Consider the following 18,313-nt stretch of genomic DNA (forward strand, 5'->3'; position numbering starts at 1 on the left):
TGCAGTTCATGATGACTACAACATTTCCTGAATCTACAGTCAAAATATCCATATTTTTTGTGTTGTCTTCCAGACAGTTTCTGGACAAATCCCCAGTATCGGGTGAAGATTGGGGGATTGAGCAGGGACTGCTCTGAGACACAGGGGGACAACAACATGTTGGTGTCTCTGATGCAGAAGCCTGACAAGAGAAACAGACGCCTGGTCAAAAGTCTCCACATCGGCTTCTCCATCTTTGAGGTCAGTGCCCTTCTTTGGTGCACATGTTTCATAAGCCGTATAACACTATTCACATACGACCCACATATCCCACATGACCCAGATAATAAGCCCTATAACACTTCTCAACACATGACCCAGATGATAAGCCCTATAACACTTCTCACATACGACCCAGATGATAAGCCCTATAACACTTCTCACACATGACCCAGATGATAAGCCATATAACACTTCTCACCAACGACCCAGAAGCACTACATTTGCTGCTGAAAATGTGTATTTCTACAAAGAAATTGAAATGTCTAGACTTTTATCTAAAGCAATTAAAACAAGTTTATCTACAAAGTTTTTTTTAAATCATTAAAACATTTAAAAATATGATCCAGACACAATTATCCAACATCAACCTACAAGTATAATGTCATCCCATAAGAGTAAATTCAACAGCCCAGATATGTTATTGTTCCTGCTATTGAATTGTATATATTTTACTTTCTACAGGTGCCTGACCAAGTAAGCCACTTTATACATCATTTTCACAAATACAGTTATACAGGAGCTAACAAAATACACTGTTGCACTAGATAGGCCTGTGCATTCTCCTTGGTCTGTAGTTTATGTTGTACTATTGATGTGCAACCTGGTCTCAGAGCATTTCGCATTATTCTGTATGTAAATCTGAGATAACCCATTTATTATGATATGTTACTTTTGGTATAATCCCAAAGTTGGTAAAAACAAAAGGAGGTTGGTTGGGTAGGCATATAACGTGAACATCTAGCAACCCAAAGGTTGCGAGATCCAATCTCCTCAAGGACAATTTTAGACAAATAGCAACTTTTGAACTACATACTACTTTACAACTACTTAGCATGTAGCTAAACCTAACCTTAACCCTTTAACCTAACTCCTAACTTTAACCCTAATCCCTAACTCCTAGCCTAGCTAACATTAGAGAGCTAGCTGATGTTAGCCACCTACCTAGAATTCACTACAGATTGTACGTTTCGCGAATTCTTAACATATAATTTGAATTGTAATTCGTAACATATCATACGAAATGGACCTCCACAAATTAACACATACCATACGAAACGTAACATATCATACCAAATGGAGTGTCTCGGATCTACTTATAGAATAATACGAAATGCTCTGAGACCAGGTTGGGTTGTTGCACAACTATTATATAACATATATACGACCAAGTAGCTTTGTTTAATTGTTGCATTACGGTTCAAAAGTAACATTTTATAAAGACATATTTTAGCACATCCTTTTGTAATTTGTGGTTTTATTGTGATCTCAGTTCAAAGGACAGAGTGGGAAGTTTCCTGCCTCCTTCTTCATCAACAATGTGCCTGTCGCCCAATCGAAGAACTACCTGAATGCTCGGGAAGTGATGGAGTTCTTTAGGCTGAAACCTGGTGAATACCTGATTGTGCCATCAACCTTCAAACCAAATGAAACCGCCTCCTTCATCCTGTCCATCCTCTCCAAGGCAGAGACCCACATCCAGTAAGCACAGCCCCACCCCATAACCACATGAATAATAAAGTAATGTGAATTTTTTTCAATATTATTATTTTATTTTTTATATAGTCTGTGATCATAGCTAACATTAGGTCTCACTATAATTAATGTATTCCTAACAGAAACAAAATGGTACAATTTTTTCCTCAGTGAAAACTCCAATGACCAAGATATGGAGGATATCCTGTTTTCCCCGAAAACCCCAAAGGTATTTAAGGCCAAAAGTGTTTCATCCCTCATATTTATGTAGGTGTATTTTAATGTAACACTGGTATTGCTTTGCTTCCACCTCCTTTATAACTCATTAAAACACTATTTTAATTTTTTAGACCACATCTACAGACACTTTTGAATACAACGGAGGAGATGTGGATGACAAAAGAACTCTGTTTCAGAAGTATTCTGATGAGGCAAGTTCGGGGTATTTTGATTTTTAACAACAACAAAAAAAGTATTGCAATGTCAAATTAAAGACATAACGGGGCAGATAAAAAGCTGTAAAAGAAAACTACTCGTTTACTTGAACATTAGAAAAAGTTTTAGTTTTAGTTCAAGTTCAAGCATTGGCCAATTAAAATTGTTGACGTAGTTGCACTTGATCAAAGGCTACATGTTAGCTGTTCTCATTACATTATCTGGCATATTTAGCCCTTTGCTAACCTCACCAGGTGGCAATGTTTATATCCGGTTCAAAACTGACACTGCTACATAAAGAATCGTCACTACTATAGGGTTAAATACATTACATAGACGTGTAGGCCACATTTACATGTACAACATTTTACAACCATCTATTTCGTCACGTATGCGTTATTTGACCCAAGGATCAACAGTGAAGTGTTTTTTTCCTCTAATAAAAACCTTGCCCCGAATGGGTTACGAACTCACGGCATCTCACTGTTTCTTGACTTACCACCTTAGTGAGTCACACCACCAATTAGTGATAGCAGTACATTTACATTTAGTCACAGTAAGAGGTACATTTGACAAGATCTTGAGCCTCTTCTACATTTATTTTTTGTTTTACAACATACGGATCGAAACGTACATGTTGTATAATCCTCCTACATCTTTACTGCTGTGGAAGCACATAGATGTGTGTGGAACGGATAGGCAACAACGTGGGATTTTGTCATATATGTGAAAACGAGCTTTGTCTAACATAACGTTAGTAAAGTAGCCTGGTCATGGATGCAATGATCATGCATAGCACTCTACACTTGAGACAGACCAAGTGAATATGAACGAATGTAAACCTTGAATTTGGAAGTTTAAATACAGTATATCCCTCTGGTAGGCAAGCTTACCTATTTTAACAAATGCCATTTATTTGTGTATACATTTTTTTTAAAGGTCGAGTGCAGTAAAAAACATGATTTTCCTGTGTTTTATCAGCGAGGAAAGATTTACTCCGCCCAAAATGTGTCCGCGAGAGATAAGCCCTTTTATGAACGGAGGTCCATGAGAGAGTGTCGATTTGCGTGAGGCTTATTAGATCAAAGAGAAATGTCGTAATTTTTAGGCTGTTTCAAATGTACTGATGTACACTGAGTATACAAAGCCTTAGAAACACCTGCTCTGTCCATGACATAGACTGACCAGGTCAAAGCTATGATCCCTTATTAATGTCACCTGTTAAATCCACTTCAATCAGTGTAGATGAAGTGGTGGAGACAGTTTGAAGAAGGATTTTTAAGCCTTGAGGCAATTGAGACAGGGATTCTGTATGTGTGCCATTCAGAGGGTGAATGGGCAAGACAAAATATTTAAGTGCCTTTGAACAGGATATGGATAGTAGGAGCCAGGTTCACCGGTTTGAGTGTGTCAAGAACTGCAACGCTGCTGGGTTTTTCATGCTCAACAATTCAAATCAAAAATGGTCCCACCACCCAAAGGATATCCAGCCAACTTGACAGAACTGTGGGAAGCGTTGGAGTCAACATGGGCCAGCATCCTTGTGGAATGCTTGCGACACCTTGTAGAATCCATGCCCCGACGAATTGAGGCTGTTCTGAAAAAAAGGGGGTGAAACTCAATATTAGAAAGGTGTTCCTAATGTTTTGTACACTCAGTGTAAGTGCGGCATTCCGGCAACTTTGGGGGAAAAAAATGACTGTTGTTCACACACGTATCTGCCCTGTTATTGGTTAGAAAGGTCCCAACTGATCTTGCCTGCCTTCAAACATTGAGGACATGTCTTTCCAATGTTAGAGCGGTCATTCAGCTATCTTATCAATATAATAGATCATCTTTGGTTTGATATATATTTCCAAACTATGATGTTGAAATAATACTGTGAAATTGTGAAAATTAAGATAAGGCTCTTTTACTGTAAGAGCTGTTTAAAAAGGCTACCTGAAATGTTTGCCTGTTTTGGTGGGATGGAGTTTTGGCCTATATTGACATCACCAGGTGGTAAATGAGTTAATAGACCAATAAGAATGAGACTTCCAAACCGATCTGCCAATAATAGCTCGTTTTTAGTTTTCTCCTCCCCACTCAGACAGTCTTAGCAAAATTCTTGCTTATGAAATTGCTATTTTCTAAAAAGCTATTTTTGTTTCTTTTTGACCATTTTAATTTAAAACAATCACAGAAAGGTACTTAATTGTTACACAGAAATGATTTGATATTGAGATAAAAAATGCTGCATTGTCCCTTTTAAGATCTTTGAAAGGTTGACACGGAATTTGTTACAGGAAATAATCACTCCCACCTGGCGAGATTAGCATACGGCTAAATGTGCCAGATTATGAAATGGGAACGGCTAACATATAGCCTTTGAACTACGTCGACGATTTTAATTAGCTCATTCTTAAACTTGAACTAAAGCTTAAACTTTTTCAAATTTTAACAAGTATGGCCCCATTGTTTTTAACTAATTGTAATTTTTTTAAAATATAATAACAGTATCATTTTCTTTTTACTAAAAAGTTTGAGGAGGTGAATGCTGAACAGCTTCAGAGCTGTCTGAATGAAAATCTGATCCAAGGTATGTAAAGAGAAAATCTACTGTAATTTATAGTGTTGGGAAACTGATATGGAAAATCGATATCGATATCAGTAGCATTTTTTCTAACCAAAATCAATATCTTAACGGTTTGAATAAATAACAATGCAACTTCCGCGGCTTTATGAAGTTCAGACAACTGCTTGCTGATTGCCCATTGGGCCAGATGTGAATGTTCTGGGCGTCTAAACTAGCCAACCAGTAGGAAGCCCGTTGATGGCCCATCAGCAGACAGTGAAGTACGCTATAAATTGAGAGCATGTGAGAAGGTTTTGTGCATGCAGAAACAGTCATGTATTTTTCTTTTACATAATGTACGTTAACAGATATCACGTTATGCCTTGCTCATATCGATATCATATCGAATAATCGATATTGATGCCCATCACAAGTTCTGAATAAAAACAGGAGTTTGTACACAGAGAATTGTTTAAATAAGATCTGTATGGTTTTCTAATGTGCCACCTTTTCACATTTTACACAGGAAATGCAAAGAAAACACAAGGCTTCAGCTTGGAGTCCTGTCGCAGCATGTTGGCCTTAATGGATGTATCCTTCATGAGTTTAGTGACAGTCTCCCATGATGTTTTCTGTTATGAAACACCTTGAACAGTACTTTACAAGAGTACATTTTTCAACACTCCCATGTAACAGTAAAATCTGTGAATGAATCTACGAGTCTCTATGGTGTAGACTAGAGAGAGAGAACTAGTTTCCTTTTTCATCTTCATGTATTCTGAAAACCAGTTTACAAACCCAGCAATCTGAATTGGAAAGTAAAAAAGTTACACCAACATAAAACAGACCACAAACAGCGTTATCCCACTACAGGTCAAAATGTCAACTGTTTTTTAATCTGCCCTTGGATATTCCATTAACCCAGGGGTTACCAAATTTGTTTGGCCCACTACCTCATTTTGAAATCTGAAAATTCTCACAACCCCATCAATGTAAAAATGCTTTATTTAATTAACTGCCGATGTTAACTTATATTTTGATCGGGGTGTATTCATTCCGCCGATTCTGTTGAAAAACCTTCCTTAAACGGAAACAAGCTAAATAAAATGGGGATAAACATACCTGAATTTGTCCAATAGAAACTTTAATTTGCTCACTAATGATTATTACTCACTAATGATTACACCCTAGATCAGCTAGATCCAGGCAAGCGTGTGCAAGGTGGTATTGAATGTGTCACTGTCTATCACCTTGATTATTCACTTTTATATCTTGACCTGTGTGCACCTACATTGTAAACTTTCATTCATAGGCTAGGTTGTAGCAACCTCATGATGGGTATAGGGAAAATTCTAGTATCATGTAGTAGCCTAAACCTATCGATGTTACATTGAACTGGGTGAATGGAATATGAATGACAGTCATCCAATATACTGTAGTAGAAATAAGGCCATGCTCATATGAAAAATAGCATCCTCCCTCATCCTAAATGGCACCGACCGCCACTGCCGTGAATGCATTTGGTCACATGACAGCTCGATCAGCTGTTTGATTTCACTTACCGTCTTGTCAACTGAGCCAGAATCACAGTCAAACGGATTGGGAAGTAGGTCCCAAAGTGCTCTTCCAAGCGTTGGAGGTGAGCAGTCATCACTAGTGTGGGACAATTACTGATGCTTTTTATGTTAGAAACATGCACAGCTGAGGGAAGGTTTGCTTTTGAAAGATGCTCTCTCCAATAAGAAGTATTTCCTCTGAATCCAATGATTCGGTCACTCATCTGGCCTTAATGGTCATGTACTGTTATTATCTCCACCCAGCACAGCCAGAAGAGGCCTGGCCACCCCTCAGAGCCTGGTTCCTCTATAGGTCTCTTCCTAGGTTCCTGCCTTTCTAGGGAGTTTTTCCTAGCCACCATGCTTCTACATCTGCATTGCTTGATGTTTTAGGCTTGGTTTCTGTATAAGCACTTTGTGACATCTGCTGATTGTAAAAAGGGCTTTATAAATACATTTGATTGATAGAATGTTTTTGTATTTCCCCTGCATGTTTGAGTTCAGTTCGTTCAGTTTCCAAATCTTTCTGTCATGCTCTGATCAATTATCTCCACATAGTTTAGTGAACAGGAATACGCATAGTGGATGTGGTTTGATGTAGTTTACAATCGAAGTTACCTGCTGCAGTACATCTCAGAGTAATGTGCTCAACTCTTTTGGATGCCAGTTGCTCTCGGTGTGTCATATAATGCGTCCATATGGCAGAGGCAGACACATTCATAACTAGAGTGCAGAGGCCTGCTCGCCGTCCCGCCATAGATCAAATAAAAAACCCGAATCAAATCAAACTTTATTTGTCACATGCGCCAAATACAACAAGTGTAGACCTTACCGTGAAATTCTTACTTACAAGCCATTAACCAACAGTGCAGTTCAAGAAGAAAATATTTACCAAACTAAAGTAAAAAATTAAAAATGATAAAAAGTAACACAATAACAAAACAATGAGGCTATATACAGTGGGTACCGGTACCGAGTCAGTGTGCGGGGGTACAGGTTAGTTGAGGTAATTTGTACATGTAGGTAGGGGTGAAGTGACAATGCATCGATAATAAATAGCGAGTAGCAGCAGTGTAAAAAACAAATGGAGGGGGGGTGTCAATGGAATAGTCCGGTGGCCATTTGATTAATTATCCAGCAGTCTTATGGTTTAGGGGTTGAAGCTGTTAAGGAGCCTTTTGTCCTAGTCTTGGCACTCCGGTACCGCTTGCCGTGCGGTAGCAAAGAAAACAGTCTATTACTTAGGTGACTGGAGTCTCTGACAATTTTATGGGCTTTCCTCTGACACCGCCTATTATATAGGTCCTGGATGGCAGGAAGCTTAGCCCCAGTGATGTACTGGGCCGTACGCACTACCCTCTGTAGCGCCTTACGGTCAGATGCCGAGCAGTTGCTATACCAGGCAGTGATGCAACCAGTCAGGATGGTCTCGATTGTGCAGTTATCTGACAAGGGTATTGATGTGAGTTTCTGTGCCTCTGCCTCCGTACACATTTTTTCGCCATATAATTTGCGGACGGTAATATTAAAGTCTCTGCAATAGTGTGTGGTTTCATAGCGTAGTGGGCCTTGCCATTCACCGTGAGAATGATTCAAGTGCAGCCTTTTCCCATGATCTGGTAGAATTGTATCTAAAATGTTGTATTCTGCCTTTGTAGATTTCCTTAACCATTCCTTCTCCAGACATCAATCACTGGAAAACTGAACATTGCTGAATTTCTACGTCTATGGAGAAAAGTTACTGTGTACAAGGTAAATTAATTAGCAGGTCTGTGGCAGAACCTGTATCAGATTATAAATATATTATTATTATTAAATTCTTCTAATTTTCCAAGTACAATTTACCTGAAAGTATTATTTTCTTACATCATCCAGGACATCTTCTTCCGCACAGATGTAGACCGTTCTGGAATGTTGTCATTGAGTGAACTGAGGAACGCAATCATGGCTTCAGGTAACTTTCGACATGACAAAACAAACAAACAAACAAACAAAAAGATTTTATGGGCTTTCCTCTGACACCGCCTATTATATAGGTCCTGGATGACAGGAAGCTTGGCCCCAGTGATGTACTGGGCTGTTCGCACTACCCTCCGTAGTGCCTTGCAGTCATAGGCCGAGCAGTTGCCATACCAGGCAGTGATGCAACCAGTCAGGTTGCTCTCGATACTGCAGTTGTAGAACCTTTTGAGGATCTGAGGACCCATGTTAAATATTTTCAGTGTCCTGAGGGGAAATAGGTTTTGTCATGCCCTTTTCACGACGTTGAGGGAGAGGTTGTTGTCCTGGCACCACAGGGCCAGGTCTCTGACCTCCTCCCTATAGGCTGTCTCGTCGTTGTCGGTGATCAGGCCTACCACTATTGTGTCATCGGCAAACTTGATGGTGTTGGAGTCGTGCCTGGCCGTGCAGTCATGAGTGAACAGGGAGTACAGGAGGGGACTGAGCACACACCCCTGACGGGCCCCTGTGCTGAGGATCAGCGTGGCGCATGTGTTGTTACCTACCCTGCCCTTACCACCTGGGGGTGGCCCGTCAGGAAGTCCAGGATCCAGGTGCAGCGGGAGGTGTTTAGTCCAAGGGTCCTTAGCTTATTGATGAGCTTTGAGGGCACTATGGTGTTGAACGCTGAGCACAATTTGGCCCATTGTCTGGCATGATCGGTAACATCTGTATTTGTACAGGGGCTAGTTTGTACTTTGAACCTTCCACACTTGTGGCATTTAATTCAATAAGTTGCCTCATTCCTGTCACAACACCCATCATAATTTTACTCACTGCAGATACCTCTACTATTAGGTAAGGCTAAACATTAGGCCATTTACATGACAGCTGATGCATAATACATCTTACCCAGTGAACTAAAGGTGTGAGATGTGAGCCCAGTCTGCCTCTCCTCTCCTCTACAGGGATCAGGGTGGGTGATGACATGTTAAACCTGATGGCTCTGCGCTACGGTGGATGTTCTGGAAACATCAGCCTGGAGAGTTTCATCAGCCTAGTCCTACGCATGAACTGCATGGCCAGTAAGTCCACAAATGAATAGTTCACAATACATCTTTGTGCATGTACACAAGACACATTCCTCATTATGTCTGGCATGGCACACACATGGTGATCCTAGTTAGTTTGCTAGATCAGGGTCCGTCCGTCGGTGCACGTTTTGGTTTTTACCATAGCACTACACAGCTTATTTCAATAATCAACTCATGATGAAGCTTGGATTATTTCAATAAAGTGCTATGTGAAGTGTGAAGTGCTATGGCAAAATCTCAAACGTGCACATTGGGGGGGGGGGGGGGGGGGTCACGACCGAGTTTGGAAAACCCTGATCTAGCAAACTAACTAGGATCACCCTGTGGGTGCCATGGCAGACATAATGAGGAATGTGGACCGAGTTTGGAAAACCCTGATCTAGCAAACTAACTAGGATCACCCTGTGGGTGCCATGGCAGACATAATGAGGAATGTGGACCGAGTTTGGAAAACCCTGATCTAGCAAACTAACTAGGATCACCCTGTGGGTGCCATGGCAGACATAATGAGGAATGTAGACCGAGTTTGGAAAACCCTGATCTAGCAAACTAACTAGGATCACCCTGTGGGTGCCATGGCAGACATAATGAGGAATGTGGAAACCCTGTGCTAGATGAGGGTTTGAAACCATGTTTATCTACATTGTAAATAATGTAATTCATGCCCTTCTCAACAGAAATATTCAGACAACTCAACGATGGAGGGGTCATATCTCTTCAAGAGAATGAGGTAATAAACAGTTAATAAAGTTACTCATCACCAGGGGTTTTCAACTCCAATCCTGCAGTACGTTTTGAACCTTTGAGTGTATGCCAATGATATGAAATGGCACACCTTTCTAGTTGTCAAGACAACAGAGAACAACGGGAGATTTTTATTGCATTTCATTTGGGGACATTTCTCATTGGAAGAGGTCCCAACTTGATACTATTATAGCTTCCCTGTGGCTCAGTTGGTAGAGCATGGTGTTTGCAACGCCAGCATGGTGAGTGCAACGCCAGGGTTGTGGGATCAATTCCCACGGGGGGCCAGTACAAAACACATTTTAAAAAAATGCAATTAAATGTATGCATTCACTACTGTAAGTCCCTCTGGATAAGAGCGTCTGCTAAATGACTAAAATGTAAAATGTAAATAATATACACTACATGATGTTTCTTGAATTATTTTTTTTTCAGTGGATGTACATCTCCATGTATACGTAAATTGCAGACCAAATAGGACGGACAGAAGACTGCAGTTGGAATCGTGAGATTTGAAAAATGTGCTAAAGGTGGTGCTTTGCTGGACAAACCATTACCTTTGTGCTGCAGCAGTTTCAGGGTGATTTGTTGCCCTTTTGAGATATGAATTTCCTGCAGTTCAAAGAGAGCACTTAAGATTGGGTGCTTAGTAAGTGACTGTACTCTTGAAATTGACAGGTTCATAGGCTATAAAACATAATGGGTTACATTCTGGTACACATCTGGTACATTATATTTTATATCTGCTAATGTGGTAGTTTGTGTTGTTGTTTCTGGGTACATTGTAAAGGTTATTACATTCCTAACTGTATATGTGTAGGGCAGTGGTCTCCATCTCTAATCGTTCTGGAGAGCTACTTGAAAGAAAACTAAAACATTTCAAATGTAACCTTTATTTTTAATTAGGCAAGTCAGTTAAGAACAAATTCTTATTTACAATGACGGCCTACACCGGCCAAACCCGGACGACGCTGGGCCAATTGAGCGCCGCCCTATTGGACTCCCAATCACAGCCGGTTGTAGTGCCTTAAACCACTGCGCCACTCGGGAGCCCACTTGAGAGCCTACTACTGTTAGTGTTCCAGCTTTTGGTCCAGCCCTGCACTAACACAGTTGATTAGACTGATGGTGGTCCAGACTGAGGATCACCTCAGTCTGGACCAAAAAAGCCCACAGAATAACTACACTATTAACTATTCAAAACTCAAACCTTTTTTCTATACCAGCAACTAACATCCATTAGATTCTATATTTGTTTTTATCTTTGCCTAGTAGTGTATTCTCTGCATATTTAGAATGTCTACTACCTTTCATTATCCATGTAACCGTGGTGATATATTGGTTGTTGGGTTTTATATTCATTTTTTTTTTTGTTAAATAGAAATGCAGTCACACAACTTCTCCTATGATGGTTTGAAGCAATGGGGCCAGTGTTCTATTGTCTACACAAGTATTGGATTATTAATGCCAATAAAAACTAAAGGGGGGAAAAACTCCTTGTTCCACCTTGTTCTACTCTTTATAACACCTTCATTGTATTGCCTTGTATTCGTAAAACAAGGTTGCATGTTATTAAATGATTATGATGTCATCCAAGGAGATTGTAAATGGACACAAGCTTTGACAACAGACTTTAAAAAAATTATTCCTGCTGTGCTTTGTTGCTCGAAACCAGAGAGCGAGAGGCAAAACGAGTGTTCACTCTGCCCAAAATCTGTCCATGTTAGGCAGAGAATTAATTATTACCGAGTGGCTATGGTTGCGGATTTTCTGGAACCTGATTTGCCGTGGCTATTGATATGGTGATTTGTGCGCATGTGCAGGATATTTGTTTATATTTCTGCTGCCTACATAGCTTCTGCTTAGTGCTCCTCTAGCCTAGGCTAAATAAATAGCCTTCATGTTTGACCTATGCTTTCCATGCCTCAAGTGCGATTTCATGTTATTGTTTCATGTTGTAGCCTACACAAAAGACATGGTCGACATGTTCATACACACTTTGTTGTAACAGTATATTTTGGCAAGCATATCAAACATGAGCCGCTCCTACAAGACTTCTGGACCGCGCACGCCACAGCTCGTGCAAGGCTACTTATATCAAACACAAGCGAGACACATCCAGGCAGTGAAAATGCCGATTATTTTCTCATTGTCATTGCAAACACAAGTCTTTTTTCCCCCAGCAACTCTCGCTAAGATATGGCAGCATAACTGTGAATATTATCATCACAGATAGTAGGCAATCTAAAGCAGTAGTTGATGAATTACATATGGAATAATAGCGCAACAGGTCCAGTGTGGTGAGATAATAGAGCCATATGATGATAGGAGCGTTTACTTCAGAGCGCTCTACAAACGACGCTCCATTGAGCTTGGCATTTTGCACTGGGACAGTTTTAATAGGAGAAAAATAAACTCTAATTTTACAATGGGTCCACCATGGTTCTGTGTAGCCTAGTCACTAATATATTTGAGAACAGTTAATTTCGAAGTTGATTTAATAAGTACAATATTTTGAATAGTAAACAGAGAATTTGTTTGGAATCTATTAGAAATACACAGAGATAGAATTAAATTGTGTTTGGTTTGAAAAGATGGGCCTATCTGAGAATAGAACATTCAGTTTTCTGCCTGAGTGTGGCGCTGTATGTCGCATTTTTCTGGAAAATTAACTTATACAGCTCTTGATCTGTTATCCTACCTACTACTGCAACAAATTGTCAGTTTTTTGCCCTTTTAGAGAATACCCTTTTTTTTAAATTATTATTATTATTATTTACTTATGACTCAATGGTGTGTGACCATTAACATTGGCTGTATATCCATTGTCTTTCTCACAAAGTGTGGACTTACACATTTCTTCTCATCTCAGCGATTTAACCAAGGTATACAATAGCTCAAGCCAATGCTTACATCTATCTAATGCTTGGATATCCACGAGGAGAGGGATGGACAATTGGTACGCAGCCATTGACTTCAGGTGGCTTCATCAACAGTTGAAATGTGTCCCAAATGGCGCCCTATTCCATGTACATAGTACACTAATTTAGAGCTCTGGTCAAAAGTAGTGTATTAAACAGGGAAACGTTATAGAGAATAGGTTGCCCTATGGGACACATGACGCCTGTTGAGCCCTACTCTGCCTATTGTAAACCATTTCTCCATTCCATTCACCCTGTTACACAAATGAAGGGGAGCTGCTGTGACTATAATTGATGTAGCAAATTACTTTTCCTGTCAATTACTTTATTTGATAAACTTCCTTTATTGTGTGTGTGTGTCCCTTTTCAAGGTTTAATAAAACCCTCATTCAACCAAGAAATCCATATTTTTATTGATGGAATATTCAACAGACTGAACAGTCATGTACCAATGAAATTAATTGTGGGGCTTGGGAAGCAAGAGCCCCAGCTTAGATATTCGACATACTTCTTATTCTTCTTCTGCACGCTAGAAACGCTGCTCGAAATTCAAAACGTCCGAAATGGTCTGTGTAAAACTTTTTTTAATGTTATTAAACTTTTTGCCCGTTTTTTTTTTGGCCTTAATCCACTTTCATTTAATTTCATCAATATTCTAAAGATCCCCATTGTGACATCATCACTTCCAACTGTCATTCTCTTTGAGAAATCTTGCAACGTTTTACCCAAATCAGCAAATTTTTCCACTTTGCAACAACTTAAGACAAAAAGCAAAAAATGTATATTCGGATGAAAAGTTACAGCAGTTTATGTAACCGCATCAACACCATTTTCACTTCCGTTTTGACCACTACCCCAACATGTTTTGTCTACTTCTCTGCTATTCATATCTGTTCGTGGAATCAAAATATTCACTATGGAACTTACTTGTCCTCTTGTTCAGTTGTGCAATGGGGCCTCCCACTCCTCTTTCTATTCTGGTTAGAGGCAGTTTGCACTGTTCTGTGAAGGAAGTAGTACACAGAGTTGTACGAGATCTTCAGTTTCTTGGCAATTTCTCGCATGGAATAGCCTTCATTTCTCAGAACAAGAATAGACTGACGAGTTTCAGAAGAAAGTGCTTTGTTTCTGGCCATTTTTAGCTTGTAATCAAACCCACAAATGCTGATGCTCCAGATACTCAACTAGCCTAAAGAAGGCCAGTTTTATTGCTTCTTTAATCAGGACAACAGTTTTCAGCTGTGCTAACATAATTGCAAAAGGGTTGTCTAATGATCATTTAGCCTTTTAAAATGATAAACTTAGATTAGCTAACAAAACGTGCCATTGGAACACAGAAGTGATGGTTGCTGATAATGGGCCTCTGTACGCCTATGTAGATATTCCATAAAAAATCTGCCGTTTCCAGCTACAATAGTCATTTACAACATTAACAATGTCTACACTGTATTTCTGATCAAGTTGATATTTTAATGGACGAAAAAAAATGCTTTTCTTTCGAAAACAAGGACATTTCTAAGTGACCCCAAACTTTTGAACGATAGTGTAATTACAAGCCCTTAAACAACAATGCAGTTTTAAGAAAAATAAGAGTTAAGAAAATGTAAAATAGCAATAACGAGGCTATATACAGGGGCAATGTGTGTGGGGGTACAGGTTAGTAGAGGTAATTGAGGTAATATGTACAGTACATGTAGGTAGGGGTAAAGTGACTATGCATATAAAATAGACACGGAGTAGCAGCAGCGTAAAAAGGTGTGTGTGTGTGTGGGGGGGGGGTCAATGCAAATAGTCCAGGTAGCCATTAGATTGACTGTTCAGCAGTCTTATGGCTTGGGGGTAGAAGCTGTTAAGGAGTCTTTTGGAACTAGTGTAAAAAAAAAAGGCCAGTCTGCTCCTCTCCTCTCTAGAGTCCTCCCAGACAGTTCTCGGAGCTTGCTCAAGCACAGAGTAATTTACGACCCTGTGGCACCAGGCCACATCTGATAAGGTCTTAGCCTGGCAGATTCTCACACAAAGCTGGAGTGAGAGGGTGCCGTAAACATTAATCATTTGTCAATCCAAGTAATAAGTGTTTCTTTCTCTCTCCAAGAAGTGAATGTTTAAGTTTAAGTTTATATCTAGGCTGTATTTATAGCCCGTTATAGATATGGTGTAAGTAAAATGCCATTTGTCATTTATTCATGTACGTATACAGTACCAGTCAAAAGTCTCCAAGAAGGAGAGTGATGGTGCTGCATTAGAAGACCTGGCCTCCACAATCACCCAACCTCAACCCAAATGAGATGGTTTGGGATGAGTTGGACCACAGAGTGAAGGAAAAGCAGCCAACAAGTGCTCAGCATATGTGGGAACTCCTTCAACACTTTTGGAAAAGCATTCCTCATGAAGCTGGTTGAGAGAATGCCAAGAGTGTGCAAAGCTGTCATCAAGGCAAACAGGTGGCTACTTTGAAAATCTCAAATATTGTCACGTCCTGACCATAGTAAGAGGTTATTACTATGGTAGAGTAGGTCAGGGCGTGACAGGGGGTGTTTTTCTGTTTTTCTCTGTTTTGTATTTCTATGTTTAAGTTCTAGTTTTTCTATTTCTATGTTGTTTTTTTAGGATGATCTCCAACTAGAGGCAGCTGGTCCTCGTTGTCTCTAATTGGAGATCATACTTAAGTAGGGTTTTTTCCCAGCTGTGTTTGTGGGTAGTTATTTTCTGTTTAGTCTCTGTACCTGACAGAACTGTGCGCTGTCGTTTTTTCTCTTTGTTATTTTGCTTCAGTATTTTGAGTTATAATAAATTATCATCATGAGCACTCAACACGCTGCGCTTTGGTCCCCGCTCTACGACAGCCGTTACAAATATAAAATATATTTTGATTTGTTGAACACTTCTTTGGTTACTACATGATTCCATAAGTGCTATTTCATAGTTTTGTTGTCTTCACTATTATTCTACAATGTAGAAAACATAAAAAAATAAAGAAAAACCCTTGAATGAATAAGTGAGTCCAAACTTTTGACTGGTACTGTATGTATATTTTATAGTTATAACCCTTAACATGTGTGAATATCATTGTCTTATAGAACCATAACAATAAGATTCCAAGTCTCTTTCAGATTACCAAAGACAACTGTGTGTGTGTGTGTGTGTGTGTGTGTGTGTGTGTGTGTGGTGGTGACTATCAAGTGTACCGTGATGGGCCTCAACATCATGTTCTAACCAGACAGCACTATAGAGGACAGAACCAAACCAATCAGTTGTACAGTAAGTTTATAACGGGTGAGGACATTCACAGCCGACCGCTCAGATGGGTGAGGACATTCACAGCCGACCGCTCAGACGGGTGAGGACATTCACAGCTGACTGCTCAGACGGGTGAGGACATTCACAGCCGACCGCTCAGACGGGTGAGGACATTCACAGCTGACCGCTCAGACGGGTGAGGGCAGCCGACTGCTCAGACGGGTGAGGGCATACCAGCCAGCCATTTTTGTATGGCCCTTAGACGGATTTAGTGAACAACAGTTTTTTACATGGTCCGTAAATTCTCTGCATTTAGCGACCAATACATTTTACACCTAGACTTGGTGCTCCGGTAACGCTTTCCGTGCGGTAGCAGAGATAACAGTCTATGAATAGGATGGCTGGAGTATTTGACCATTTTTAGGGCCTTCCTCTGACACCGCTTGGTATAGAGTTCCTGGATGGTAGGAAATCAAATCTGACTTGATTTGAAGCTTGGCCCCAGTAATGTACTGGGCCGTATGCACATACCGCGTGTAGCGCCTTGCGGTCGGATGCTGAGCAGTTGCTCTCGATTGTGCAGCTGTTGACATTTTTGAGGATCTGAGGACCCATGCCAAATCTTTTCAGTCTACTGAGGGGGAAAACGTGTCGTGCCCTCTTCACAACTGTCTTGGTGTGTTAGGACCATGCTAGTTTGTTGGTGATGTAGACCCGCTCCACTACAGCCCCGTTGATGTTAATGGGGGCGTACTTGGCCCTCCTCTTCCTGTAGTCCACGATCATCTCCTTTGTTTTGATCACGTTGAGGGAGAGGTTGTTGTCCTGGCACCACACTGCCAGGTCTCTGACCTCCTCCCTATCGCCAGCAGTCTCAAGACAATATCCATAATGACCATAGAGAAAGTATTAAAACTTCAAGACCCTATGGTCAGATGTCTTTTCATAAAGATGTCATGGAAAGTAATGGAATCCAAGTTTCTGGTGAGTGCAGGGGAGAAAGAACCAGTGGAGGCTGCAACAGGTAGGTAGCAGGTAGAGGGGGACAAGGAGGGATTGGGCCAAGCTCATCCAGTTGTCAGGCCAGTGTGTCCTCAGTTGCGGTCCAAGAGCCTCAGGCCCTCTGGAAGGGGAGACAGGAAGATAAAATTCGACATACCAATTAGGATCTGGATAAAAATACTTGTAATCAGTTATAGAACCCATTGCCCTTTATGGTAGTGAGGTCTGGGGTCCGCTCACCAACCAAGAATTCACAAAATGGGACAAACACCAATTTGACACTCTGTATGCAGAATTCAGCAAAAAAATAAAAGCTGAAATAAATTATTTTCTCTGCTATTATTCTGATATTTCACATTATTAAAATAAAGTGGTGATCCTAACTGACCTAAGACAGGGAATTTTTACTAGGATTAAATGTCAGGAATTGTGAAAAACTGAGTTTAAATGTATTTGGCTAAGGTGTATGTAAACTTCCGACTTCAACTGTATGTCCTGTTCCTCTGTATCTTAGTTGGTAGCACATGGCGCTTGAGTCATGGGTTTGATTCCCAGTACCAACCTTATGTAAAATGTATGCCAAAAAACATCTATTACTATTATTTTATTATAAGAAGCAGGATAAAAATGTCAGACAGGCCAGCAGAATTACTGTCAGTCCCCAACTGTCTGTGTCTGAGCTCTACACAAACCTGATGGATGATGTATCAGCCTTGCTGATACACTAAAAGGAGGCGCCAGTCTTCTGCAGCTCAAAATCCACACCATGGGAGTTCCTTTAACCAAAAGACATGGGAGTTCCTTTAACCAAAAGACATGGGATTTCCTTTAACCAAAATACATGGGAGTTCCTGTAACTAAAAGACATGGGAGTTCCTGTAACCAAAAGACATGGGATTTCCTGTAACCAAAAGACATGGGATTTCCTTTAACCAAAAGACATGGGATTTCCTTTAACCAAAAGACATGGGAGTTCCTTTAACCAAAAGACATGGGAATTCCTTTAACCAAAAGACATGGGAATTCCTTTAACCAAAAGACGTGGGAAATCCTTTAACCAAAAGACATGGGAGTTCCTTAAAACCAGTTGAGCTG

At 40.3% G+C, this 18,313-nt stretch overlaps 1 protein-coding gene across 1 annotated transcript in view; it reads left to right on the plus strand.

The window, feature by feature from the left end:
* LOC106611381 (calpain-1 catalytic subunit) overlaps nucleotides 1-13,380 on the plus strand; it is a 30,795-nt gene extending 17,415 nt beyond the window's left edge. The window contains exons 11-22 of the mRNA XM_082955493.1: nucleotides 74-426; nucleotides 670-735; nucleotides 1,532-1,740; nucleotides 1,906-1,963; nucleotides 2,085-2,165; nucleotides 4,690-4,747; nucleotides 5,250-5,314; nucleotides 7,963-8,031; nucleotides 8,155-8,233; nucleotides 9,189-9,305; nucleotides 9,992-10,044; nucleotides 10,494-13,380. Coding sequence (XP_082811619.1) covers nucleotides 74-426; nucleotides 670-735; nucleotides 1,532-1,740; nucleotides 1,906-1,963; nucleotides 2,085-2,165; nucleotides 4,690-4,747; nucleotides 5,250-5,314; nucleotides 7,963-8,031; nucleotides 8,155-8,233; nucleotides 9,189-9,305; nucleotides 9,992-10,044; nucleotides 10,494-10,520 — 1,235 coding nt within the window. The 3' untranslated portion in view covers nucleotides 10,521-13,380. The remainder of the gene's footprint in view (nucleotides 1-73; nucleotides 427-669; nucleotides 736-1,531; nucleotides 1,741-1,905; nucleotides 1,964-2,084; nucleotides 2,166-4,689; nucleotides 4,748-5,249; nucleotides 5,315-7,962; nucleotides 8,032-8,154; nucleotides 8,234-9,188; nucleotides 9,306-9,991; nucleotides 10,045-10,493) is intronic.
* Nucleotides 13,381-18,313: the final 4,933 nt, after the last annotated feature.

Source organism: Salmo salar, chromosome 09 (genome assembly GCF_965601325.2).
Source record: "Salmo salar chromosome 09, fSalSal1, whole genome shotgun sequence".
In the NCBI taxonomy this organism is placed as follows: domain Eukaryota; kingdom Metazoa; phylum Chordata; class Actinopteri; order Salmoniformes; family Salmonidae; genus Salmo; species Salmo salar.